This window comes from Podarcis cretensis, assembly GCF_951804945.1.
Source record: "Podarcis cretensis genome assembly, chromosome: 11".
Taxonomy (NCBI): domain Eukaryota; kingdom Metazoa; phylum Chordata; class Lepidosauria; order Squamata; family Lacertidae; genus Podarcis; species Podarcis cretensis.
In genome coordinates this window covers 43,190,990-43,208,835 of record NC_137180.1, presented here as the reverse complement: position 1 = coordinate 43,208,835, position 17,846 = coordinate 43,190,990, and the positions used below count along the sequence as shown (strand labels likewise).

The 17,846-nt window shown below is 42.0% G+C and overlaps 1 protein-coding gene across 2 annotated transcripts in view; it reads right to left on the bottom strand.

Annotated features, from left to right (window-relative positions):
• Window positions 1-384: 384 nt before the first annotated feature.
• Window positions 385-17,846, bottom strand: part of SLC38A9 (solute carrier family 38 member 9) — a 48,330-nt gene continuing 30,868 nt past the window's right edge. Inside the window, exons 12-15 of one of the 2 annotated variants that reach the window (XM_079994910.1) lie at window positions 16,926-17,039; window positions 14,156-14,304; window positions 11,352-11,441; window positions 385-3,349 (exon numbers count right to left, since the gene is read on the bottom strand). In XM_079994910.1, coding sequence (XP_079851036.1) covers window positions 3,184-3,349; window positions 11,352-11,441; window positions 14,156-14,304; window positions 16,926-17,039 — 519 coding nt within the window. In that variant the 3' untranslated portion in view covers window positions 385-3,183. The remainder of the gene's footprint in view (window positions 3,350-11,351; window positions 11,442-14,155; window positions 14,305-16,925; window positions 17,040-17,846) is intronic. The other variant, XM_079994911.1, reaches the window with a different exon arrangement.

Genomic DNA, 17,846 nt, shown 5'->3' with positions numbered 1-17,846 from the left:
TTTGGGTGGGAGACAAAGGCAAAGTTTGAGGGCATTTCCCCCTCCCACTAAAATGACTCAGCAGCCGTTAACTTAAATGGAAAGAGCATCCTCCAAAATCTGATAACCTTTAATTATGGTTTGTCCCAGCTGTGCTGAGACTTCAGTACAGTTCTCAAGAGACAGAACCTAATTATTAATTTTTGTAGCTTAGCAAACCAAACTTCTCAAAACGCACGTGTGTAAAATGTGTTCCAACAATGGCAAAGTACACATGACCACCCATGTATTCTTATCTTTTGCTGGCACATGTAACAACAGGGTGCAAGTTATCCATCTTCCATTCTACATGACAAAAATCAAAACTGTATTCTGCGTGCAAGATAAAAGTACACTTTTAAACCATTAAAATAGCACCAGTTTATTTTATTGTCTGTTTCTTTACAGTTTCTCATATTCTTGTTCCATGTCATTTCTTTGAAGAGACACCAATGCCAAACCAAGGAACCAAACGGCAGTGGCACTAGGGCAGGCATTCCCAAACTTGCTCCCCCCCCCCAGCTGTTTTGGGACAACTCCCATCACCCCTAGCTAACAGGACCAGTGGTCAGGGATGATGGGAATTGTAGTCCCAAAACAGCTGGGAGGGCAGAGTTTGGGGATGCCTGCACTAGGGAGTTTGTCCCCATCTGCTGGCACTGCCTAAGAATCCTGGATTAGTGCATACAAGGCTATGCAATAAACTGGCTAATTTGCTCCCTGCTTCAATTGAAGGCCTCCTTGAGGACTAGAGGAAAATCAGGTCCCAGGTTGCAGCAACTGCCTCCTGTGCGCAGCGCAGCAGATTGTGCCAGTAAAAAAAACCCTGGCACTTGTTCAGACACCTTCTGTCCCTAGTTTCCACCTACGTATATGTGAGTTCTATTACGTTTAAATAGAGTGCATAGATAGAGGATAGAGTGGTGACAAAAGCAGTTTCCCAACTTTAGGTAATTTCCTGATCTAGGAAATCTTGGAATTTTTCCAGGATGTGCATCAATGCTATCATGTCACAACAAGTGTCCAACATAAGCACACTTTAAAAAGTCCGGATCTTATGAAAAAAATAATCACATTGACATTTACTCTAGAAGACAGGCATGTGGACCCTGAAAACATGACACTGGTGTAGTCTCTATTGAAACTAACAAGGCCTCCGCCAGCAGAGTCCTTTAAATAATGGATTTTGTGAAAGAGGAATCTAGATATGAAGTATAACTGCAGCCAGCTCTTGTTACTTTGAGCATACCTTGCTGCTGTTAAGAGTATAAGATAACCATAAACAGAGTCGTTGGATCAGAACCAAAAGATCATCAACATTCTGTTCCCCAATTTGGCCACATCAGGGGCCTCTTGGAGCCCCATGAGCAGAACATGAGTCCAACAGTTCTCTCCTGCTCCTACCCTCCAGCAGTTAACCTGAAAGTTGAATGTAGTCATCATGACAAAGAACCCCTCTCTCTCCATTAATTTGTATCCCTTCCTAAAGCGATCTGTCGTTAGTGGCCTGTCATCAGCATCTCTTCTTGGCGGTGAAGGTTGTGTGTCGGCTGCCAGCCATTCTGCCCCACAGCAGAGGAACAGAGAGAAAAGTACAAGGTCCTTTCCGGTTGGTTGCCAGGCACAACTACCCCTCCCCTCTCACAGTCTATCAATAGTCAATATAGAAGGCTCCCTTGCCATACGTGTGAGGCTCCCTCGCCATTAGCCACTATTAGAAGGGTGAGCTCCCTGGGCTGATCATCTGCTGCCCTGGACAGCAAGGCAAGGTGCATAAGCTCCTTGGGGCACTTCGGCAGAGGAATCCAGTAGCTGGACTGTGCAGCAGCTGTGTGGGGCTCCCTCGCCATTAGCCACTATTAGAAGGGTGAGCAGAGTGCCCAGCTCCTTGCACAACAGCTCCCTCTCTTTTGCCCCTGACATTTGCTTTGGTTCTCCCCCCCACCCCAGGTGTGCAAGAGGTGAACAGGGGAATGTCAGCTCCTGTTGAGGCTCAAACTCCCATCTCCTGCTTCCCAAGCCCATGCCATAGGCAATGGGTCACTAGGGCTACTGGAGTAGGTGCCTTCTGGTGTTGAGTGCTGTGATGCTGGGAGGCAGGCTGATGGCATCCACCCTGATCATGCAGGTTCTTTGGCAGCTTCTGAGTATAGGCAGCATGCAAGTGGTGGTGTAGGCTGCAGTTAGGCTTCTGGGATTGGTACAGCTGTGTATGCCACTTTCCATTGTTTTCATATAGATTCTTCTTCTGTATTTACTTCCTCCCCTACTGGGCTGAGCAAACTGGGGGTGCCGTGGCCATTCTGCCAGCAGATCTCTTGATTCAGTGTATGGTAACTATTGGATTGCACAGGTTTTTAAAAAGTCAAATCAGTACTCTGGAAATGTATGAAGAGCATTGTGACCAATCTTTGTGCATGCATGCATGCCAATCTTACCGTCCCCTCCCAGATTTCGGCTCAAAAAGGTCAACTTTCATAGAAACGGCCTTCAAGTACTAATCACAAACACTAGAGAGTTTTACAAATAATCCCTTCCACGTTGGAAAGGTAAAACGTATTTCTACTTGCCTTGAAACATCAAAAAAAGAATTCTTATGCATATCTAGGTATAGTACAGCAACGGTCCATTTTCAAGAACCATGTACATTACATTTTCTGAAAGGCAACAGCTACAGCTTTTAAAAAAGTTATGTTCTTCAATTTGATCTGTGCTACATTTCACTTGCAAACTTGTTTCGACATATAATACTGATGTCACCACTGTGTGAAATATGATATATAATTTTTAAGATCAGCAGAGTCCCTTAATTCTATTATGCTGCAAGAAAAGTTAACCAACCGTTTCTATATATAAAGTTTATCATGTGCCTTTTTCCCTTTGAAAAAAATATATGCATTTACCTAAGAACTTAAGCTTAATTAATCCCAATTGCACTTCTACTTGATGTTTCATCAGAAATTCACTGGGGCTGTTCAGTTTGCCACGCTGTACTATGTGTTCCAATGTATACCATCCATTTCTTGAAGAGACGTTTTGTTTTAAAGTACAGCTTTTCTTTGGAAGAATTCGGCCTCCACAGATAGGCAGTCCACAGTTTTTACAATCCTCAAGGTAACCTATTGAATCTTCTCTTGAAAAAGAAACTGACCTTAAGATTTATGTTCACATTAGGAACTGTGCAATTAAGTTAGCCACTCCCAGAAGGATTATCGTACTATGGACAACTATAGCCAACCACGTCAGTCGATTTTCCCGATGCAAAGAGATCATGTATATGAGTGATGGATACACAAATACAAAGGCCAGGCCGCAAGCTGCTCCAGAATACCTGAAGGGGGGGAAACCAAAAGTTTGATCTTAACCTTTTTACAGTGCAACCCTTTAGATGCCCCCCCCCCCAGTTTACGGGGGTTTATTCCCATGTAAGTGGGCATAGGATTTCTGCCTTAGAAATTTTATTGTAGGGGGGGGGGGAACCTCAGCACTCAGTCCACAATGAGAGGAGAAGCAGTTGAAGTATGGCTAAATATTAAATGGCTGCTATGGGCAGAACAATATAGCAAAATCCTTTCAGTTTCCTCTTCTCAGCTGCCCCTCTCTTCCCTTGCAGCAGGGGTGCGGAACATTTTTCAGACAGAGGGCCACATTCACTCCTGTGAAATCATCCGAGGGCCAGATGCCAGTGGTGGGCCAAGCCAGAGCCAAAAATGGGTGGGACAATAAATGTAAAATTGTACCTTTGTACGGTAGGCTAGTTTCGACACAGTCCATTCCAACTAGGAAGAGGCATTATCAGAGTTAAGGGACACATTCCAGCCAGGCAAAAACACTCAGGGAGGGAGTGCTGAGCAGGGTCAGTGAGGGGTGTGGTCTAGGGAGAGCATAGGGCAGGCAGAGAGGCCCTACAGCAGGAGTGGAGGAAGGGGTGTGTGGTGGGGGCGGTCCGCCCCGGGTGTCACCACTGAGGAGGGTGACAAAATGCCGGGTAGCACTCACCACAGGGCCTGCAGCACACTCAAGCCACGCGGCTCTTCTGGGAGTGACGAGGTGGCTTGGGCGCCCACAGGCTCCGCGCTGCCCCAAACAGTCCGTCCGCTGCCTCCCCGTCAGCTGTAGGGTGGCTGAGTGGGAGGAGGCAGGCAGACTCCTCAGAGGCCCCGCAGAGCGTCCTGTCCCGGCCGGCCCTGCCCCAGGTGCCTTATCAGCTTGCTCTGCCACTGGCCTAGAGGATTGCATTTGTCTCCAAGGCCTGCAGTTCCCCACCCCTGCCTTATGCAATTGGGAAAATGTGAAAAAGGCCGCTGGTTTTGAACTGTAACTCTACTCGTGTGAACTCCATTTTATTCAATAGTGATTCTGTAAGGGCTTGGCCAAGATCCAAGGAAATAAGCTACGAAGAACAGGAAGCCCGCAATATGTGCACATGTAACTTGTGTGCATTCAGTTTAGACACCATCCCCGGAACACAACCCCCACATATGTTGCAGGCTTACTGTACTAATTTTTGGGAGACTCTCCTCACCTACTCACCTATTGATGCTAGTGTGCCAATGGGCCGTCCCAGTTACATGCAGACTACCATTTCATCACACATCCTACCATATATTTTACTATACAGCTGAAGCAGATGTGGGCAAAAGCCACCTGGCCACTTGGGAGGATGATGCAGCTGACCAAACTATACCAGGGCAAAAGAGTTTCCCTGCTCCAGCTAGTATGGTTGTCTTTACGGGCTTCACGGTAAATCTCTTCTATGTGATGGTTGCAACGTGATGCTTCGTCTATGCATGCAGCTGAATTAGGGAGGAATGAGAAAATGGAGTTCTGAGGTGACAGAATGGTCTGTACCATGAGTAGGCAAACTAAGGCCCAAGGGCCGGATTTGGCCCAATTGCCTTTTAAATCCGGCCTGTGGGCTGTCCGGGAATCAGCGTGTTTTATTTAAAATGCATCTCTGGATTATTGGTGGGGCATAGGAATTCGTTCATTCCCCCCCTCAAAATCAGTCCCCACAAGGGGACTTCCGGAGGCGGCGCCATCGGCAATGGCGGTCTCCTTCTGAGTAAGAAGGGGAAGCTCCGCAGAAATCGGGTCTGCTCGCTACAGCAAAGCGGGGACCCTCTCAAAAACCGCAGGTGGGTGAAGCCTGCAACCGTGGGACTCGGCGGGCACCTTTTGCGCTCCCCCCATGTGTGAAAGGGCTCGGAAAAAAGCCCCGGAACAGGACGGGGGGTGACGCGGTGCTGTGAGGCAATCGCTACTTCTGTGGAGTGAAGCTGCGCAGCTGATGCCGGAGAGCGCTGACCTTTCTTCCTTTGAAAATTCGACTTCAAATATCAACCCGTGAGTAAGAACTTGATAAAAACGGGGAGATCAAAGGAATTGACCTCCTTTGATCGGCACAAAAACTTGAATTTGGCTCTGAAGCGGGAAGACGCAAAAAAGGAAGTCCGTCTTCCGTTTCTGTAGACAAGATCAAAGCAAAGACTTTGGGAGCTAAGATCTGCGAAAAGTAGTGATATAAGGAGTTCAATTTCAACGTCTGCTGAAAGAACCCCCCCCTTAAAGGTGGGGGGAAGAAGAAATCTGTTATTTAAAAGGGAAAAAAAAGGGAGGAATTTAAGACTACCACTCAATCCCTGCTAGCGGGCTGCCAGAAACAGTCAGAAAAGTTTTGCACCGCTTATAGTTATATTGTATGGTCACTCTGCTTTTGAACTGAAAACCTGGTGAGACTTTTTTTGTTATAACTGTTGCCTGTCACTGAAAATTGGGAGAGACTCCCTCTGTAACAGTTGCCTTTGATTGAAAGAAACTACTGCATCCATTTTAAAGTGAACATTGTTGCTAAGCTCCCCTAGAGGAGGACTGCAGTTTTTCCACTGCAGCTGGCCAAGAAACTTTTCCCATAACAAAAGACTTGACTGTGTGAGTGACCTTGAGGGAGATAAAGTAATGGATCAACTTCAACCCCAAGATAAACCTCCAAGAGTAAAAACTAGACAGCAGCAGCGAAGACAATCAATTGTAGCCCCCCCAGTGACAGAAAAGGAAGAATCTGGACAATCTGGAGCTAAAGGTGGGGGCTCCGATGAGACACTTAATGCATCATTAGATAAAATCTTTGGAGCATTGGAAAAACTGTCAGTGAAGATTGATTTAAATACCACAACTATTAGCTCTAACACACAGGCTATTGACAGGTTGCTGCAGGAATCTAAATTGACAAGGAAAATTGCAGAGGAAGCTAAAGAAAAGGCACTGGAAGTAGAGGGAAGGATCCAGCCAATAAACAGACAACTAGAAGATCACAAGACGCAATTCTCTTTATTTGAACTAAGGGATAAACAGGCCAATTTAAGAATTAGAGCGGTCCCAGAATCGGAAGAGGACAACTTAAGTGAGTTTTTGACACAGGAATTTGAAGATTTCTGGGACCTGGACCAAGATAAAGAGTTCAAGATAGTGACGGCCTTTAGATTTGGTAAAGGCGGTAAAGGAAAGAAGAATAAAGCAAGAGATTGTTTGATTACACTCAGATCTTAAGAAGAAAGAGATAAAATTTTGAGTCTGCATTACAAGAAAACACTTGAGATAGAAGGCACCAGGATTGAGATTTACAAGGATATTCCTAAACACCTTTTGGACCTTAGGGCCAAATACGCAAATTTGGTGCAACTGTTAAGAAGAAATAGCATCATTTTTAGGTGGGAGTTCCCCCAGGGTTTATCTTTCACTTACAAAGGGCAAAAGGTGAGAATTCGATCAGAGGAGGATAAAGAGAGATTTCTGAAAGACCACGAGGAACACTTAAGAAAAGAGTCAGAGGAAGGAGAACCGAAGATACCAAAGCCTGGGGCTTTGGACATAGCAAAGTTACCACTGGGCCTGGACAACCTAGAGAAAGGGAAACCACCAACAGACCAAGAACAGTTGCTGGGAGCAGTTGGAGGAACAGAATAACTACACAATGTCTCTGCAGGTACTAAGCTGGAACATTAGAGGGCTGAATTCCCCTGATAAGAGGAAGAGGATTTTTCATTTGTTAAAAAAGGAGAAATTGGATTTGATTTGTTTGCAAGAAACTCATGTGACCAGATTGCATAGGAAAGTATTAATTAACAGAAGATTAGGTCAAGAATTTATTTCATCAGACAAAGTTAAAAAGAGAGGAGTTGTGATTTATGCAAAAGAAAGTCTATTACCTAAATTTGTTTTTAAAGATGACCAAGGAAGAATTATCGCAATCGAGATACAATTTCAAGGAGAGAACTTTTTGATTGTAGGGATATATGCCCCAAATGAGGGGAAATCAGAATTTTTTAAGAAACTGCATGAGACACTGTTGGACTTTATGGACCGTAATATTATTATGCTTGGAGATATGAATGGAGTGGTTTCGACAAACATGGATAAATCAGAAAGACAAGTGGTAACTACAGATGGAAGACTACCGAAAACTTTTTTCGAACTGACAGACAATATGGATTTGATTGACACATGGAGAACTAAGAACCCCCTAGGCAGAGAGGGAACTTTCTTTTCTGAAGCCCAAAAAACGTGGACAAGAATTGACCAAATCTGGATTACCAGAGGCTTGGCTCCTAAGATCCGAAGGGTGGAAATCTGCCCAAAAACTTGCTCCGACCATAACCCTGTGAAAATGGAAATGAAAGTAACATTGGTTGGTTCCTTTAGATGGAGAATGAATGACACCTTGTTTAGAGATCAGGAAATTATAAAGAAGGCCCAAAAAATCATGAAAGATTATTTTGAGATAAACTTGAAGACTTCTGTGGAAAAAAGAGTAATTTGGGACGCCAGCAAAGCCGTAATGAGAGGTTTTCTGATTCAGCAAAATGCAATAAAAAAGAGAATCCAAGAGGAGAAAAAAGAAAAGATTTTGGGGAAAATAAGAGAAGGAGAGAAGAAACTTAGATCCAAACCGAAGTCACAAGAGATTCTAAGAGAAATTAAGTTATACCAAGTACAATATATGAAAATGATAAACCAAGAGATAGAATGGAAAATTAAACAGATGAGACAAAAGACTTTTGAATCAGCGAATAAATGTGGAAAGTTGCTAGCGTGGCAATTGAAGAAGAGGCAAAAATTAAACACTGTTACCAATCTTGAAGTTGATGGAAAGAGTATTCAGAATCCACAGGAGATTAGAAACTGCTTTCGAAGATATTTTAAACAACTTTACACACAAGGGCCACAGAATGAAACTGAAATTGACCAATTTTTGAAAGTTAATGGACTGGGGAAAATCTCTCAAGAAAATAAATTGCTTTTGAACTACAAAATAACAGAACAAGAGATTGAAGGTGCCATTCAGAGTTTGAAACCAGGCAAGTCTCCAGGACCTGATGGACTAACCTCCAAATATTATAGAACTTTGAAAGACTATTTAATCCAACCACTAAAGGAGGTTTGTAACGAAATTATGGAGGGGGGGAAAAGCACCAGAGTCGTGGCAAGAAGCATTTATCACACTTATACCAAAAGATGAGACTGAGAAGACTCAACTTAAGAACTACCGTCCCATATCCCTTTTAAATGTGGATTACAAAATTTTTGCTGATAGTTTGGCTAAAAGATTGAAAAAAGTTTTAGTTGAAACGATACATAAAGACCAGGCTGGCTTTCTCCCTGGTAGACATTTATCTGATAATATGAGGAACATAATTAATATTTTAGAAAAGTTACAGGTGGAAATTAATACAGAAGCGGTTCTGATATTTGTGGATGCAGAGAAAGCCTTTGATAATATTTCTTGGAATTTTATGAAAAAAAATCTTCAGGGGATGGGGGTAGGACAAAACTTTGAAAATGGTATAGGTGTGATTTACTCTGAACAAAAGGCAAAACTGATAGTTAATAATGTGGTGTCAGAAGAGTTTAGAATTGAGAAAGGGACACGACAAGGCTGCCCAATTTCCCCATTACTTTTTATTTCAGTCCTGGAAGTCTTACTTAACATGATAAGAAGGGACCGCTTGATACAGGGCATTCAGGTCGGAGTTAAACACTATAAACTTAAAGCATATGCAGATGACCTTGTTTTGACATTACAAGAGCCAATAGCTAGTACCAAGAGGGCATTAGAAATAATCCAGAACTTTGGTCATGTGGCGGGATTTAAGTTAAATAAGACAAAAACTAAGGTTTTGGAAAAAAACTTGACTCCGATTGAAAGGGAAAGGTTTCAGAAGGAGACAGATCTAACATTGGTAAAGAAGGTAAAATACCTAGGGGTAAACATGACCTCTAAGAATGTGAATCTATTTAAGGATAATTATGAAAAATGCTGGTCAGAGGTGAAAAAGGATTTGGAAATATGGACAAATTTGAAACTTTCCTTGCTAGGCCGAATTTCTGTTATTAAGATGAATGTATTGCCGAGATTGTTGTTTCTGTTTCAATCGTTACAAATTATTGACAAGATGGACTGTTTTAAGAGGTGGCAAAGAGATATCTCTAGATTTGTCTGGCAGGGCAAAAAGCCCAGAATAAAGTTTAAGATACTTACAGATTCTAAAGATAGAGGGGGATTTGCTCTGCCAGATTTGAAGCTATATTATGAATCAGCAGCTTTTTGCTGGTTGAAGGAATGGCTACTTCTTGAAAACACTGATGTTTTAGATCTTGAAGGTTATGATAATGCATTTGGATGGCGTGCATATTTGTGGTATGGCAAGGTTAAGGTACATAAGGCTTTTAAAAACCATAGTCAGAAAAGCACTGTTTAATGTATGGTCGAGATATAAAGATCTTTTGGAAAGGAAAACCCCAAGGTGGCTCTCACCCATGGAAGCCAAAGCGTTGAAAAAACTTAATATGGAGACTAAATGGCCAAAGTATTGGGAAATTTTGGAAGAGGAAGGTGGTAAACTGAAACTGCAGAGTTATGAGAAACTTAAAGATAAGGTGCGAGACTGGTTACACTATTTTCAAATAAGAGAAGCTTATAACCAAGATAAGAAAGTGGGCTTCCAGGTGGAAAAATCAAAGTTAGAGACAGAATTGTTAGAACCCAATGCTAAGGTATTGTCAAAAATGTATAACTTGCTGTTGAAATGGAACACGGAGGAAGAAACGGTAAAATCAGCTATGATAAAATGGGCACAAGATATAGGATACAATATTATGTTTGCTCACTGGGAGAAGTTATGGACCACCGGGATTAAATTTACGGCATGTAATGCCCTTAGAGAGAATATCATGAAAATGATGTATAGGTGGTACATGACCCCAGTCAAGCTTGCTAAGATCTATCATTTGCCCGATAATAAATGCTGGAAATGTAAAGAATCTGAAGGTACATTCTTCCACCTTTGGTGGACATGCCCAAGGATTAAGGCCTTCTGGGAGATGATATATAACGAATTAAAAAAGGTACTTAAGTACACTTTCCTTAAAAAACCAGAGGCCTTTCTTCTGGGCATAGTCGGCCAATTGGTGTTAAAAAAGGATAGAACTTTTTTTATGTATGCAACAGCAGCAGTGAGGATCCTCACTGCAAAGCACTGGAAGACACAAGATATACCCACTCTGGAAGATTGGCAGATGCAACTGATGGAGTATATGGAGATGGCGGAAATGACCGGCAGAATCCGAGATCAGGGAGAAGAGTTGGTGGAAGAAGACTGGAAGCAATTTAAGATGTATTTACAGAAACATTGCAAAATTTTTGAATGCGAATGATGTTGGAATGAAATGAAGTGGTTCTAGCAATATGATTAGAAGTTAAAATTCGTGAGGATAATTAACTAAGGGTAAAATTAAGAAGATATGAATTTGCTGTTTAAATTTTTAAATGGGATACAAAAAAGGGAGATGTGAGGAAGTCATGAAAATAAGTTAATGAATGGCATGATATTTGAAAAAGGGATTTTTAATTTGTCTTTTTAAGTTTTGGTTTTGTTTCTTTTTATGTGTGTACGTGTTTTTTTCTGTTTTTGTGAATCTTTTTTTCTATAAAACTCAATAAATATTATTATTAAAAAAAAAAAATCAGTCCCCACAACGTCTGAGGGACAGTGGACCGGCCCCCTGCTGAAAAAGTTTGCTGACCCCTGGACTCTGTATCATGTCTGACTGAAATTGTACAGTTTACTCTAGTACTTGAAAATTCTGCCTTCTCGTTCTACTGCATTTGTCGACAGGACATGATGATTCTTTGTTTTCTTAGGCTTCCCTGAACAAATGCTGACTTTGCCTGCTGCTATTACAAACTTACAATCTGCACTTTGACCAACAGTCTGTACCGGCCTTCAGAAAGCCATTTGCATGGCATAATGACCAAATGCAAAATACAGGAGTACCTTATGATTCCTCCTATGTTTGGGTAAAACACAGCCATCGCAACTCCAACTCCTACCATGGCTATATTCAAAACCAGCACGTGTAGGAAACTGCAAGAGAAGAGGAAAATCAAGTCATCTACATTGTGTGTTGCTGCAAGAACAACATTCTTTACTCGCTTCAGTAAGCTTGTGAAAGTCTTTCCATTTCTATGACTCATATGCTAAAGGCAATTAATTTTACCCGCAACAAGCCTGACATCTACTGAAGCCACCGAGTGCCAGATCCTAAAATGTTCTCTTGAATGCTTGGACTTGCCAGCTCATTCCCAAATAGGGTATGTATGATTTGGCAATTCTTCTGAAAACAATGTAGCTTGTGGAGTATGCAGCACCCCAAGGGTTCGGTGGTGGGGGTTTTGTTTTGTTTTTTTGAACGCAGGGTTTTTTTATATAAAAAAAGCAAAACATGAAAACAATCCCCGAAACTACTCCAAACCCAAAGACTCTAGAACAGAACTCCCACATGAAAAGCAGTGCTTTTGATCCAGGAAATGATTTGAGCTGAGCAAGCAGACTAATGAGTACCAGAGGAAGAATCTTCGGAAGAGTGGAAAGCATTACACTAAATGCATCTACACAAGCAAATCTTGAGCATTTTTTCTTAGATTAAATAAATGTTTGGCTTTTCAAGGTTCATGACTAGGAACAATGCTCATTAAACTAGATCTCTTATGGTACAAATGGGAAGGTTTATTGTACTCCTCTGAATTCTCTAACTGGAAAGATATATTTTTTCCTAACTAGAAAGAATTTTCACATTCTCAAAAAGACCAATCTCTGAATGCAAGCAAAGCAATGAACTTGTTTGAAATACTGATTCAGAAACTTCTAGGAAACCTAGAATGACATGTGCTTAAAAATGGTATGTTTTGATATTTAAATAAAAGATAAAAACCTTTATATATAAAATCTACTAGGTTGCTTCGTAAGTCTCTGCAAATTCAGAACATGAGAAACATATCCTTTAAAAACCTTTCCTTCCCAAGGTGTTAATTTCACTTTTTTGGAATATTGCAATGTATTAAGATTTAGAAAGAATCAGACTCCCTCCCGTTCCCATCTTAAAATGCAAAGGTAGTCTCTGGTTCTTGGGAGGTGGTGTGGGGTGAGCACAGAGGAAGAGGGGGACATCCTATTGCACTAGCCCTAATCCTTGCAGTAGCACAACTATTTAGATAAATAATGCCCCTACACTCCAACCATAGCACCACATCATAGACTGTGACTGCCTCGAGCAACAGATATTTGGTGCCATGGAGGGGTAGCTAATTATGAGTTACTTATTACACTACAGTAGGGAACTGGGGCACCTTTAGGATGCCTGGTTATAAGCGTACACTAGGTAGACCTTAGCATTTAGGTTAGGACATAGAGGAGGAAAAGCTGAGCCCAAGCCATTAAAGCCTCCATACCCATTAGTCTAAGTTGAGTCTGAAGACCATTACGATGCCTGTATAGATGCCAAAACATGGGTGTAATATACTCCAGTTATCCCATCCCCATCAGGAAGTACACGCTTATATTTGGCATCCGATAAAGCTGAAACTTTTGGACAGTTGACAGACCCCACTTAGGAATCAGACCAGGAACAATGTGTTTCTAAACAAAACTAAGTTGTCAGTAATGTGTTACTGAGCAGTGGATAAACTGCTTAATTCTTCCTTAGATATAACTAAGATGGGTTCTGAACTTACTGCCAAATAGGGGTAGTTAAAAAACTGCATTTTCACTCCAAAATTGTAGCTATCTGCTTTTTATACATCTTTTCTGGAGTTCTGTTGCCAGGATCTATAAAACAGCAGTTTCCACATCTGCAAGTTCTGGGACTTAAAAGAAAACGTTGGTTCTGAATTGCAAAGACTATGAAAATCAGGGCAGACTGTCCTGCAGGAAGTATGCTGGAGTTCAAAGATGAAGATAGGAAAATGTACAACGGAGTCCATTGCATGACATAACATTGAAGGCAAGCAAATGAAGTCTGAAGATGGGTGCATTGTTTTAAAGCAGACTTGGCAGACGGGGTAGGGTAGGACCAAGAACTGTCCCACACTGAACAGCTTCAGTCTCTGAAAGAGGGAACTTCATCTTATTGTACCAGGGAGGTTTAGATGCCAGTCACTTGACACTCTTAAAGTATCTGAAAGGTGGCTCAAAAGCAGCCATTGATAATGTTAAATAGCTACCGGATTACCTCTTTTCAATTCCTGCATAACATGATGCAGCTCCTGGGCTGCAGAAGGATTTCAAGTAGGAAGCTACTATTAGGTAAAGGTAAAGGGACCCCTGAGCGTTAGGTCCAGTCGCGGACGACTCTGGGGTTGCGGCGCTCATCTCGCTTTACTGGCCAAGGGAGCCAGCGTACAGCTTCCGAGTCATGTGGCCAGCATGACTAAGCTGCTTCTGGCGAACCAGAGGAGAGTTTACCTTCCCGCCAGAGTGGTACCTATTTATCTACTTGCACTTCATGCTTTCAAACTGCTAGGTTGGCAGGAGCAGGGACCAAGCAACCAAGCAATGGGAGCTCATCCCGTTGTGGGGATTCAAAGCGCTGACCTTCTGATCAGCAAGCCCTAGGCTCTGTGGTTTAACCCACAGCGCCACCCGCATCCTGGGCTGCAGAAGGATTGCAAGTGGGAAGCTACTATTACTCAATACCAAATGACTGCCTGGACGGATGCAAGTGAGAAGCAGCGATGTGTCCAGGAACGGCAGTGATCGTGGTCAGGCAGAAGGCAGATGCATGCAAATAGAGCTGTCTTTACCTCGGGTAAACATTTCCAAAGAGGTGTCCAAATAGCTGAACTCGTGCCAAGTATCCAAGCAGTGGATACACAGTCACCATCTGGAACAGCAGGAATATTCTTGCCAGAAATGACATGATGTCATTACTGGGGAAGTTGTCTAAAAAATTCTGACAGAAGAAATGGCTAATGAGATAGCAACAATGACAGTTATAGTGTGTACCTTCTTCTGCTTCCACAATTATGCACATGCATATTTTCTAAATCAACAGCAGTCATTCTCATGTATACAATTTGTACAGGCTATGCTACAATCGTCATCCATATTTGTTAGGTTTCCTGTACTGGAGATGCTTATGCCCCAGCTAAAACCCTCTCTCTCAAACAGAACTCACATACACCCCAAACATAACCCAATTAGGCACAGTAGTTTAGTTCCCTGAATTTAAAAAGTGAATATAAAATGGTAAAGGTACCCCTGACCATTAGGTCCAGTCGTGGCCGACTCTGGGGTTGCGTGCTCATCTCGCTCTATAGGCCGAGGGAGCCTGTGTTTGTCCGCAGACAGCTTCCGGGTCATGTGGCCAGAATGACTAAGCTGCTTCTGGCGGACCAGAGCAGTGCACGGAAATGTCGTTTACCTTCCCGCTGGAGCAGCACCTATTTATCTACTTGCACTTTGACGTGCTTTTGAACTGCTAGGTGGGCAGGAGCTGGGACCGAACAATGGGAGCTGGGACCGAACAACGGGAGCTCACCCCGTCGCAGGGATTCGAACCGCAACCTTCTGATCGGCAAGCCCTAGGCTCTGTGGTTTAACCCACAGCGTCACCCGCGTCCCTACACATACACATACACCCCAAACATAACTCAATTAGTGACAGTAGTTTAGTTCCCTGAATTTAAAAAGTGAATATAGAGCCCATATATAAGAAGGTCATAATATCCAGTTACTACCTGGGGCAAATTCTTATACTCCAAGGCCCATAGATGTCCTAGTGGTGTATCATACGCTATGCTAGCAGTACATATGTACTTTTTTAAAAAAAAGTAAAGGACCCCTGGATGGTTAAGTCCAGTCAAAGGCAATTATGGGGTGCGGCACTCATCTTGCTTTTCAGGCCAAAGGAGCTGGCATCTGTCCAGTTTTCTGGGTCATGTGGCTGGCATGACTAAACTGCTAAAGAGGCATATGTAGTGCACTTAGATATGTAGTGGTGTTGCCATTTTAGCTCCCAATACACAAATCAGGATCGAATTAGAAACAGCATATATACATTGACAAAACCATTCCAATGTATCTTCTTGCATCTACTCTATACATGCATCGCAACTTCATATGAATAAAAACAAAGTGAAAATTGCCGCTTTATTTTTTTTCTAGATGGCAGGGGAATTCAAATAAATAGCTATTTTGGGGACCATTTGTTTGGCACCGCGAGTGTTAGTGAGAATAGGCTGTTCTAACTCAAAACAAGAGGCAAGATCCTTATCTATTGCCTGCTTTGAAATTTCTTGTAAATGTAGTACAAGCCAGAAAGTTATGGTCTTGCTTACACAACAGCAGCCATGCCAAAGCAAACCAACCATTCTTGACCACCTCAGATATTTGTTTGTAGCCATACCTATGGATATGGCTAGACCAGTATTCCACAACCCTAGAACAGTTTGCCATTCAAACATTTTGGACTACAAGTACCATCATCCTTGGCCACTGGCCATGCTGGCTGGGGCTAAAGGGAGCTGGAGTCCAACAATGTCTGGCTAGATTATGCTAACTCCATGCATGTGAATTTTGGTCTCTTTATTTTCTGCAGGCTGCAGACTTCAGGTCTTACACTTGATTTAGAGGAAGGAGGAGGGATTTTCTTGGCTGAGGCAAATCACATAGTGACTAGCAATAGTCCTCCTATTTTGAACTTCCCCTTAATATTTCCTCTGTTGACTTTTTTCAGTTTCAGATACAGTATTCTTTTGGATTCCCGCATTGCAGGTGGTTGGACTAGACAAGCCTTGTGGTACCTACAAATTTGATTTGTTCCTGGATTTGCAGCTGCAGGTGCCCATATAAAACTCGACCTACTGCTAGGAACTGTTGTCTCACTTTAGACAGTGAGCCAGTTTGGACAATCGTATCTCACCTGAACAGGCAGAGATATGTAATGAATATTTTGCCCATGCTTGCCTCCCCTCCCATGAGCCACAATTAAACCAAAGGTCTTAATGTGCCATGCTGTCCCATTTCATCTGAACTGGGAACTTAAACAAACTTCAGACTGTGGTTTAAGTTCCTGGTTTGCCTAGAATGTGGGCTATAATCTGGATTTTTGGCAGGCTAATCAGAGTAAAATATTGAATGTCTGTTCTGAAGTTTGTTTTTGTTGTTTAAAAACCAAAGAAAAAAATAACTAAAAAAAGATAAAAAAGATTGTGGCTTCTCTGAAGCTGGTAACTAACCGCACGCTAGGAAAAGGCTTGTTCATATCTCAGCTTCTTATGCCAATATATAATCACCAGAATCAGTTCACAGTTCACAGTTAACCCAGTGTTGTTTCCGCACTAACGTGTTTTCCCACCAAATCAGCGCAGCGTTAGCTAGACAAACCCAGTGTTGCTTTATGTGTGCCCTTGTCCACAATTCTGGGTTAGTGCCATCAAATGTGTGCAGTGTTTATGCTAAGGAGACTGGAATCAATTGAAAAGAGAGGGAACTAAAAAGAACAAAGAAAGCAGCAATATCCATTCTATGCACCTTACAACACTGTCAGTATACAATAAAGTTCCTCCTTACCTGTTCTATGCATTCTTTAGATAATGGTGGAGATGGAAAGGCAGCAAAGATTAATATCCCAACATAGAGGTAAGTTAAACCCACCAGAAAATAGGCAATGGAAAGATCTCTGACCTGCAGTTAAAGAAAACAAAGTGGGGGGGGGGGGGAATCAGCCAAGACAAAACTGCATAATTTGGCAGAACTTTAGTCATATGAAGCTCCTTTCTCAAATTAACTATCCCCACCACCACCAAAGTTAATGAAAGCATATGATTTGAATATCCCCATTTCCATTCGGGTAAATGAGACCAGAACTTATTGTTTTCCATCTTAAGTATTATGAGGATACAATGCAATGACGGTACTTTGAGAAAAGAACATTTTCCAGTAATATGTAGAATAGGAACACAGCTCCACAAGATATGGTAAATGTTAACAGAATAATTAAATCATGATGGGAAGAGTTGTATTGAAAGTAAAAAAAAAAAAGTCTGTACTTTTATATTAAACCTATTGGAAGCTGCTTCTAACACTAAAACGCACACAGAGAGAGCTCCCCAGTTTTACAAGGAGCACAAGAGAGTTGCTGTGCAGGAAACAAAACAAAATAAGTTAAAAGCACCCACCACAAAAACAGATCTTGCCACAAAAATCTCTTTTGATGGAGTCAAATAGTGCATTTTAATCATTTTTTAAAAAAACTACCCTCATAGCAGCTAATGTGCTTATTTTACATTTGCTAGAGATGGATACATACAGAGGCCACAATCCCATGCATGTTTAATTGGAAGTCCAGTCCAACTGTATTCAATGCTTAATTTATTGTGGATTTTGTTATTGTAGCAATGAGCAGGGTAGTAGCAAGAGAAAACACAGATCAATAATGGGGAAGAGGAGTATACAGTTAGGGAAAACTGACTAGTGGCTGTGAGCAAGGAA